This window comes from Cebidichthys violaceus, unplaced genomic scaffold (genome assembly GCF_023349555.1).
Source record: "Cebidichthys violaceus isolate CVI_PGR_0920_01 unplaced genomic scaffold, fCebVio1.0.p SCAF_2, whole genome shotgun sequence".
NCBI classification, from domain to species: Eukaryota; Metazoa; Chordata; class Actinopteri; order Perciformes; family Stichaeidae; genus Cebidichthys; species Cebidichthys violaceus.
In genome coordinates, this window is record NW_027176372.1 from 23,274,424 (window position 1) to 23,285,310 (window position 10,887).

At 46.8% G+C, this 10,887-nt stretch overlaps 1 protein-coding gene across 1 annotated transcript in view; it reads left to right on the top strand.

The window, feature by feature from the left end:
* Window positions 1–10,887, top strand: part of rapgef2b (Rap guanine nucleotide exchange factor 2b) — a 56,575-nt gene that overhangs the window by 15,694 nt on the left and 29,994 nt on the right. Inside the window, exons 2-3 of the mRNA XM_068715483.1 lie at window positions 8,168–8,238; window positions 10,689–10,745. Of these exons, the coding sequence (XP_068571584.1) occupies window positions 8,168–8,238; window positions 10,689–10,745 (128 nt within the window). The remainder of the gene's footprint in view (window positions 1–8,167; window positions 8,239–10,688; window positions 10,746–10,887) is intronic.

Below are 10,887 nucleotides of genomic sequence, written 5' to 3' on the forward strand. Positions count from 1 at the left end.
CATGCAAAGCCGCATTAAAGTCCAGCGTGGAACAGACGGGTTGGGTTGACTTTTTTTTTTTTGTGTGTGTGATGGAAATGACATTTAGCTGTTTAGCTAATGAACCCCTAGAAGACCTTTTAGGGGCCGTGTGCTTTGATGTACTGTCATGTAAATGATGGCTGTAAACTGACAACTATATTCCTCACGGTTTAATCTTTTCACGTGTCAGAAAATAGTGATTGTTGAGATCTTCTAAACCCCCGAGGTGACCTCTTCAGATGTCCTTTTTCATCCAGCCGACACCCCCAAAACGAGACCCGGTCCTCGTCCACAGACGGTCTTAGTCGACCGACAGGATTTTGTCGACTATTCGATTTAATCTGCATTTGTAAAAAACAAGTTTTTCCATAAAGAATCGAACAAAAGCGCCGCATTAAATGCTGTGATAATACATTTTTGGAGTTAAGTCACTCGACATGTAAAAAAGCAAGAAATTCAAAATGACCGATTATTGGCAGCTCTACCCAAACCCCCCAAAAATCTTTCTCAGGACTGAGAAGCTAGTGATAACTAGCTAGTGATAACTAGCTAGTGATAACTAGCTAGTTTGGGCATTTTTGCCGTCGGTCGACTAATCAAATAATTGAGTGATGATTTCAGCTCTCGTGTAAAAAGACTTAAAGTAAATTCATTTCATTTTTAAAGCCACGAGGGGTGATTTATACTTAAACAATTACTGGTTTCATCGAGGAAACGATTAGCGGATGAGTTGATGATGACAATAGCTGTTGGCTTGCAGCCCCGGTCTATTTTAGGACTGCCTGAGTCCCAGCAGGCCCCCCTCCCCCAGATGCACGGTCCTAATAGTTGACCCAGATGGCTCCTCCACCCTCGGTCTGCTGTATCGTACCTTTACAAAGGTTAGCGAGCAGCAGGGGGTGGCAGGCCCGGCAGAGGTGGCCTCTTTAGGCCGTGTGTGTGTGTGTGTGTGTGTGTGTGTGTGTGTGTGTGTGTGTGTGTGTGTGTGTGTGTGTGTGTGTGTGTGTGTGTGTGTGTGTGTGTGTGTGTGTGTGTGTGTGTGTGTGTGTGTGTGTGTGTGTGTGTGTGTGTGTGCGCGCGCGTGCGTGTGCGTGCGTGTGTGTGCGTGACATTATCTAGCCAGTGTCATCTGAGGAATGCACGCCTCACCCCGGCCCGACACACAAGACGGGCCCCTCCGCTGTCACGGTAACAAGATCCAGGAATACCGACGCGTGACGGAACGAGGGGTCGCTGGCGTAGAAAGGCGAACCTTTTGGAAAGGTCACAACTTCCAAGAGGAATGTTCCGGATCGTGGCCTGGTGTCGGGCTGCACAAAAACCAACGAATGACTGAGTTAATGAAGACATATTTACATTTGTTTTACCAATTACAGGAGGCTACATTTGATTAAATAGAAATATGTTGCAATTTGCTTTAATACGTTTAATTCTGAGGTATTAAGCCTCTGTTTTAGCTAATAACAGAAGTTATAATTGGATATTTCAGTGGTGGTTATGTCACCGTAATGAGCTTTATTTCGTTTTCTTTTTGCATACCACATCCTCATTGTTGGAGTCTAACCTCGGAGCGGCCGCGGTGAGGTTCTGGGGGTGAAGGTACGCGGTGAGAAGAGCTCGCCCCGCAGCGACAAGTGACCAATTGTTGTAAAACTAGGTCGGCCTCGCTCCCAAGTCGCGGGGGATTAATTTGTGCTTTTCCCAGCTATTTTGCGAAAAACAGAACGACAACAAATCCTCCTGCGCTCAACGCGCCGTGATTAGACCGGCCGGGGATCACGTGTCGTAAGCGTCTTAGACGGCGGCGGCGTAATGAGCCCGCTGCTGGAAGAGACGCCGCTTGTTTCTCCCCTCAATGCAGCTTCCTGCAAGCTGGAAGCTGCAGCACAGTCAGTACTGCAGGTCTTACTGTGCCGCATGTTTAATTGCATTATTTTCACTCGCAAGTGGAGGTTTTTCTGAAGTTGTGTGCACTTCATCAGCACTTTCCCGCTCCACCGTCCTGTTCTCATTTAGGTCTTGAGCTCACAAGGATCCAAAACTAATCCGGTGATGGAGCGCAGGCCCGCCGCTCCGACCGCCACCACGGACAGGAAAGGAAGGCTCAAAAGTTGCCAGCGAGACGTCACTCGGCGTGAATACTCAGAGGAGTTCTTTACTCGCTGACAGAAGTGCATATGCCTCACAGTAGGCGGCCGAGCTGGTTCCTCTCTCGCCTCCTCCTGTCCGTCTCTCCGTTGGCTCAATGCGAATAGCGGTGGAGTTGGCAGACCGCCGAGTGTATGGAGGGAGAGAAAACATTCACGAATGGTGTTTTTCACTTCTTTCAGAGACCGAAGATTGATCGCACCGATGCAAACTCCTTCGGTCCTGATAGTTTGATTAATGCGCTGTCTGCCTCGCCGCGTGAAGGAGACGGGATCATTATGTCACGTGTGAGGAAACATCCGGCTTCACTCAAACATCTGCTTTCTTTCCACGTCGTGCAACAAATACATACAGTTACTACTGTGCTGAATAGTGTTGTATTATTACAATAATATATATTACACCAGCAACCTGCTTAATACATCTTCAAAATGAACAGGGATTATAATTCTAGTCTATAACGTAAATAGTGTACAAAGATAGAATTGAATTGAGTAGATCGGCACCATTGATAGCGATACCCGGTCCAGCTGTTTGAGTCGGTATCAGCTTGATATTGGTTGTGATTTTGATTTATGTCATTTATGCTGGTTTCACTTTCTCTAACGTGAGGATTTGCTGCGTCTCTCTCTGTTGTGATGCAGATTTAAAACGCCTCCACTGATCGTTCAGGTGGATCTACGACGTGTTTTGCAGCTCTGGTGGAAGGATTTCCTCGAGTGGTCTGGTGAGCTCAGGGCTTCCAGACGACCGGGAGACGTTAATGTTGTCGACAAGAGGAGACGCGGTCATTGATTTACTCTGCTGGGTGACTCGGTGAGGGCAGCGCTCCACTGTAACAGTCTGCTTTTATGAGGTTATAACACTTAATCGGTCGTTCCTATAATATATTAAAACATAACCCTCGTGATGCATCAGTCCCTAGACGCCTCGACACATCAGCCTTTCTACTGTACGAGTTACTGCTCCATAAAAGGCCGTTTATTTTACAGTTTACAGCGTTACGATTCGAAGCTTAAACGGAGGATCGTTGATTCAAACTCGACTCCCGGATGTCTTGAAATATTGGGATCTGACCGTCGATCTGCTCGGGTCATCGGTAATGTCCTTCACCTTTAATTCCCCCCCCCCAGAGCGTCCCATTGTCTCTGAAAAGGTCTTCGATGCGTCCCTACAGCGGGTGACGGATGCATGCAGAGCTCTGCTATCTGCACTCCGCCAGCAGAGCTAAATGAATAAAAGGATTGAGCGCTTTGTGCGCCGGTGAAAGGAGCCCGACTGGAGGAGAGCTTCCTATCGGGCCAGCAGACGGCGAGGTGTTAGGAGATAAGGAAAGCAGAGGCGCTTCTTCACCACTCTTAAGGGTGACCCGGGGCTGCTGGGTTAATAGAAACAAACACTGCGTTACAGTCGCAGCTCCCTTCTTCATAGTCTACTAGTCAGTTTTAGGTCATTCATCAAGTAAATACGCTCAGTGAATGTTAAAAGTTATGTCAATTTGCTTCTTTTTTACATCATTGTGTTGGGGGACAAACAGATAATTTAAAGACGTCACAACTCTGACGTTTCATAGACAAACCCATCAGACGATGAATTGAGAAAATAATGGCGCCGCTTGTTTTTTTTGCAGCCCTATCTTGGAGGTAAAGCTGTCAGACAGCAGCCCGGACTCAACGTATTCCTGCTACCACAAGTTAGCAAATCATGTCGCAACGTGTCAGAAAAGACTGAACTCCAGCCGTTCTTTATTTTAGTCCAGTCAAAATGAAAAACACTTTCTTGTTCCAGGATTCTTTTGGTCATATATGTCCTTAATTGATTATCATTTCATATTGACAGTCAGATAGAGCCTGGCTTCTAAGGAATTGTGAATGTCATGTTTATCTTAATTAATGGATTAATCAAGAACATTCTACTGTTCTAAAATTCTATGAATTAATAACATAGTTTACTTGCAGCCCTATTTAGATCCACGCCGAGCTAATCCATGAGCATCTCTGGTACCAATGCACGGTTTTGAACATTTAATATCCTTTCTTAAAATAAGGACTCGGATCACTGAGCTTTTCTTTCTGTCCGTGTGAAACCGTGTTCACAATCGCAGCAAAACCTCTCTTGTTAGAAGTGTCAATGAACACAATGCGGGGAAAAAAACAAAAAACCATCACAACTTCCTTGACCTCCCTCTGCCCACTGAACGCTTTGCCACTCAAAACAGGCTGGCACGGGGCCCGGGGCCCGGAACATAATGGGTGGAAACCGGAGGACGTCTTAGCCGGTGTGTGTGTGTGTGTGTGTGTGTGTGTGTGTGTGTGTGTGTGTGTGTGTGTGTGTGTGTGTGTGTGTGTGTGTGTGTGTGTGTGTGTGTGTGTGTGTGTGTGTGTGTGTGTGTGTGTGTGTGTGTGTGTGTGTGTGACACAAGGCCCGCTATTGTTTAATCTGCATCCAGGAGAGGAAATGCCTCCACTGGTTTGGCTGCATTGCGCCGCTGCCACTCAGGTCTCACAAATAAAGGTGAGTGGAATAACACAAGGAAGTTTACAGAGAGCTTCTGTTGACGCCACGCAGCCGGCATGCGAGGAATGTCAGTCGTAGGTCTGCGCGAGCGGCTTTGTGTCCGCGAGGTTGTTTTTTTATCCAGAACAGCGTCTTGGTATGTCGTCCCCCCCCCCCCTTTTCCGCGGGGGCCCACCTGTGTTCCTGGAAGGATTAGATCAGAGGAGGGATTAGACGGCGTTACTGGTGCAGCCTGGGAGTTGGAGCTGTACTCCCCAACAGTGTTTAAGTGAACATGCTTTGTCTTCTCTCACACACACACACACACACACACACACACACACACACACACACACACACACACACACACACACACACACACACACAACGAGCAGAGTTTGGGCTGTAGCTTCATCAGCGTGTCCTACTTCCAGCTGCCCACTGCTCTTGATCTGTTTTGTGTTCCGTGAGGTTCTGTTGGTGCTGCGTTCAGCCAAAGATGTGACGATGAAAGATCAAACGCCCTCCGCTTTTGATCTCCCTCTACTCGGAAACAAAAAAGCGTCTAAATCGGCTGTGAGAATAATTAAAGTGTTTGAAATGAAACAAATGAGTTGCTTGAAAAGAAAAGCTCAGAACTCTTCACTGGACTAGTTGAGGTTCTGCTGTGATTTCATCCTCTCCGTGTCCTTAAGCCATCACGTATCCTCTCCTGTGCACTTTGTGGTGATTGTGTTTGGCGCCGTCTGAAAGGAGGCCAGAAAGAGGAGGAGGAGGAGGAGGAGAAGAAGAAGAAGAAGAGGAGGAGAAGAGGGACGTAGGGCCCAGTGAGCGGGGGGAGAGACGGGGTCCTCTGCATTCCTTCCACACGCTCCATCTGAAATATTTCAGACTGAAGCCACAATTGATGGTTTTGCATGTTTCTCCCCGTGAGGCTGCGTTCGAGTGGCGCTGCTCGCCGTGACGTCACCGCGGAGGAGAAAAGAAACCGCGCGGCACTGCCCCCCAGTGGCGACCTTGTGCCTTAGTTATTACATTACTGCTGAAGAAGTGAATTCCTTCTTTCCACAGTCAGAGTTGATCTGTGAGTTGTTCCTCTGATCTTCTCCAGAGACAAGTAATCACTGAAATAATGATGTATGATATCCCAATAATCATCACTATGTTTAAAACTCTTAAAATGGAACTACGTCACACTGGAAACACTTTACTTCACATTATGTCAAGGAACATTTTAATTGCAGTAAAGAGTCTTTTTCAAGTCACTCGTGGTGATTTTCTCCATTATTCCAATAGTATAAATTCACCTCAATCAGCTTTCTTTGTCCCATATTGTCTCATCTCTAGTTCAAAATACTGTTATTGTGTCAGTTTTTAATTTAAGGAAGGAATAAGGCAACCAAAAATACTTGTAAGTCCGGGCCCTTCTTCTAAATGAACTGTAGATTCATGCATGATTAGTCATTTGGTCTAATAGATATCAGAAACGCTCACCATCACAGACTCTTCATATTCAGGTAATTGCTTGCTGGCCTACAGTTTGCATCCGTTTCTTATCGTTCCATAAATGATTTTGACATTTTCATCGTAGCGTCTCGTGCTTTGGCATTTACTGTCGCTCCATATCCCAAAGTGTACCGGAGGCCTGCAGTCCCCTGGCCCCCCCAGTAGGTGGCAGCGTGTGCCTGAACATGGGGCTCTGTTGAGCAGCTGCTCCTCCACCACAGACGCTCTGAACATCAGGGTTTGCTTAGTGAGGACATCGCTGTGTGTGTGTGTGTGTGTGTGTGTGTGTGTGTGTGTGTGTGTGTGTGTGTGTGTGTGTGTGTGTGTGTGTGTGTGTGTGTGTGTGTGTGTGTGTGTGTGTGTGTGTGTGAGTGATGTAACGGGCAGCCCAGAGGTCCGCTTCATAAAGAACAAAACCCAAACGAGTCCACTTTGACGTTCAGGGACCCGAGACCCAGTCTGAGCGGTTCCTGTAACCCAGTCTGCATATGGCTCTGGTTCTGAGTCACATGCGTGTTGACTATTGTAATTACACGGTGCACTTATTCCAGCTACTGAGTGTTTTTCCACTCGGTTGTTTCTAAAGGGAACCTCTGAACTCGACCTTTAGAACACGGAGGTTCTGGGCGTGTTACTTGTTTGCTCAACGGCCGATTGTTTTGTTAATCCACGGTCACGTGCAGCGGAGCCTCATGCCTCCTTTTGTAGAGCGTGATATTCATAAAAACATGTCTAATGATCGTTTATCAGGCTTTAGTCTAATGCTGCGGTTTGTATTTCATTCATACAGTTTATGATTTTAAAGGGCCAGTTCACCCCAGAATCAAAAATACACATTTGTCCTCTTTCCTGTTTTACTATTTATCATTCATCGCCTAGTGTTTTAGATATTGGCCGTAGAGATGCCTGCCTTCTCTTGAATATAGTGGGAATATGTCACATAAAGTGCATTAAATCAGGACCCGGTCCCTGGAGATGACCCACAGACCTTGTTGTGAGCGGTTCCTTGTGAACTCTCTTCTTTCTACCGTATAGTCTGAGCCTTTAAACGAACCAAAGCTTCTATCTGTCACTTTCTCTTCTACTGACTGACACCGACTTTGTGGAAACCAGAGAGAGAGAGAGAGAGAGAGAGTCATTCAGCTTCTGCGGTCCACATATTCATACACTTTTTTTCAATAAGCTTATGATTGCGGCGGCCGGAGACAAGGTAGCCATTCTGTGTGACTTCATGTGCCTGTTTGTGTCTGGAGGGAGGTCTCAACACAAGAGTCCCTTCACTCCGCCGTCGCCACATCTACCTCCGCCGACAAAGACGTCCCAGTAGCTGCAACCAGCATCGACACACACACACACACACACACACACACACACACACACACACACACACACACACAGAGCCAGTGGGTACCAGCAGACAGTGGAGGAGCTGTCCTGGCTGCCAGCGCTCAGAGAGAGCCACTTTGTTTCACCTCTGACTTGGATTCACGCCAAACAATCTGAGAGTCGCTCACTGGGTCACTTGATGAAGTCGTTGAATGGGGGAGTTTATAGTTGTGTGGTGTAGTTCCTTTTTTTTTATTTCATTCTCCTCTGCGAGCTGCTTTATCGCTTTACGAGTAGCAGCGTCCAGCAGGTCGTCGATGGACTGAAACGTCATCGACATTCACGATAAACGTGCTTTAAATCACGCAGGGACTAAATATGACACGTTTCAGCCTCACCGCTTTGTGTATTTGTATATGATAACCTTATGAAGTTGATGTTGTCGGCAAACAGTTGCCTATTTACACATCTGCTAAATGCTTCTCTGTGTTCACAAGCTCACATATTTGCCTGCTGCGGCTGGAGAGAGGTTGATCAGAGTGAATGAAAACCGTCACACACACACATTCATCCATTTTTCATGTGACAATATTGATTGTGTAGCAGCTTGTAAAGCTCTGAGCTCCTGCGTCTAACCGTTCCTCTGCTCCTCTGCTCCTCTGCTCCTCAGGACCTGGAGATCGTCTACTCGTACCTCCACGGGATGGAGGCCCTGTCCAACCTGCGGGAGCACCAGCTGAGGTCAGTGTCTGCGCATTAACCCGGAGCTTGACGTTCCAATCGCAAGACGTTCAAATGCAAATTCAAACGCTGACATCTCCTCGGTGTCTGCTCCATGAAGGCTCGTAGTCGGGGTGGAAAAATGAGCGCGGAGCCGTCGGCCAAGTGGTGGTGAGATTGGTCTGGTTTTGTAATCCGGCAGCCGCTCTGCCCCGACAACCACAGCTGGAATTATTTTATTCTCTAAAAAGCAAATCTGCTGCTAAAAAAAGTAAAATGCACAATGACTGCAATCCATCTTTTACTGTGACTGTAGAAGTACGTTCTCCTGATTGGTGTGAAGGTATGTTAAGCTTGATTAATGTTTAGTCAGTACCGGTTTATCTCTTCAGTGATCAGATCTGTTGTTTCTTTAGCTGAGGTCAGAGGTGTGAACGTAAACAGGGACTGTTTCTCTCTCCTGCTGTTTCTGTTGGAATCAGAGATATCTGACTCCAGACTTTCATCCAGACGATAAAAGACACATGTGTGGGGTCCATATTGAGTCTCTCTTGTCTATAGTCTATTTTTTTTTTTAATCGAGACTAAAAAGACGAGCTTTGTCTGAACAAAAACAAAATCTCTGAAGTTTGATTCAGACCTCCCTGACGCTCCTGTCATCACGCTCGCCTCCCGCTCGCTTCCGTCCGGCGCAGACTCTCCAAACACTGCGTGTCAGAAGTCCCGTTCCCAGCATGCCTTGTGTGCATACATGTGGATTACACTGGCGACGGAAAACAATGTAGCGGTACATGACCCGCGAGCTGGAACATTCCACTGTGTGACCCCCCTCCCTCCCCTCCCCCCTCTCAGAGGCCTCCCACCCGACAGTAACCCCTCTCTCCCTCCTCCCCCGTTTGGATCCTGAGGAATGTCCCCGTGGTCCACAGACGAGTCCTCCACTGCTGCCAACTTTCATTTTCCCATCCTTAAAAAAAAAAAAAGAAAACACAATTCCCAGCCGTCCCACTAACTACGGGATTATGCTATAGATCTGTGTTGCTCCTCTTTTCATCTGAGAGGAATGTGTTGTTTTTCCCCGTGTGCTTCTTCTGTTTTTTTCACAGCGACTTGTGTTTTTTACAGCCGGGATTGTGTTGTGTTATGTTTTTTTTTGCCGTTGTGCGATGGCTGCAGCCGCCCCCCAGCTGTGTTCTGAAGCCTTTTGTGTTCTGATCAGCTTCTGTTTACTATGGCTGCCTGTCTGCAGAGCTGTGGCACCGTCGTCTCCTCTGGAGGCGTGTTGGAGGAGCCTGATGTCGGTGACGCTTTCTCCCGCTTCGTGTTGTGGGAAAAGAAACACGATTCCAAAATCAGAGATTTTTCAAAACGTGAACCGTCATTTAGAGAGAGAGAGAGAGAGAGAGAGAGAGAGAGAGAGAGAGAGAGAGAGAGAGAGAGAGAGAGAGAGAGAGAGAGAGAGAGAGAGAGATAAATCTGTGGTTGAATAATGATGGTGCTTTCATGCCGTTGTTATTTTACATCCTTCATGTTTTGCACTCTTCAGCTGGGGAGAAGAAAAGTACATTTCAGTGATGAGGGCGGTGGAGCACAACGTGAGTCTGGATGAATGACGCTCGCTTGTGGGAGCAGAGGCATAAACAGTCCCGTAACTCTGCGGTCAATTGTTGTTAAGATCCCCAAAATAAACTCTCTTCACGCTGCGGTGAATGAGTGATGGTCTCTTAGCCTTTCATCAACAACAGACAAATAAAAGAATCAATAAAAAAAAAAAAAATGATAAAATGTTTGGCAACGATTAGAATCAAAGACGATGCAACACATATGAAGAATGATGTCAAAATAAAAGGCCGTTAAAAACATTACATGGACATGGGAGCGAGTGTTTTCTACAGTTTAGAGCCATGACACCATGAAGCAGCCTCACCAGGTTTTATAAGGAATATCAGTGGAAAATATGACGCGACATAAAGAAACTCCATATTTGCACATGAAGCAGATTGTACGTCACATGAGGGCATCGTCACTACAGCAGCTGTAAAGCGGTACGAGTCGTTGCAATAAAAGATGAAAGGCGTCTTTGTAACGTTGTAACTCACCACCACAGTCGCTGCATTGGACCACAATGCATTGCAGCCACAGGGCTGTCGTACTGTGCTCCTCATCGACCTACACGATGACTTTATAAAACCTTCATATCTATAAGAGACGATATTGATGTTCACTGCCTGTCACTGGTGGCGGCTGAAAGTGCTTCTGGGAAATGTAGGAAATCACTATTTGTAGGTGTGACAGCAAATACACGAAAGGGTCGGGTTTAGAATTTGAAGCTACACCTTTACTACAACAATGTCTGGATCTGTTCATTATTTTTCCTGTTTTGTAACATTGCTAACTAACCAAAGTGACCGTTTCCTCCCTGCTCTCCTCTCCTCCCTCCTCTCCTCCCTCCTCTCCTCTCTCCCCTGCAGGATAATGTGTGAGACGGTGCGTTACGAGAGACATGAGGCCAATGAAGTGCTGTACTAGTAAGTACCAGGATGTCTGGAGCTGCATGGGTGTGGTTGTCTGTGTGTAGATGGACATTGACGACGCGTATTTGGTCAAATACTGACACATCTACCAGCGTATGAACACATGAAACTAAACAACAACAACAGGGGGCAGCCA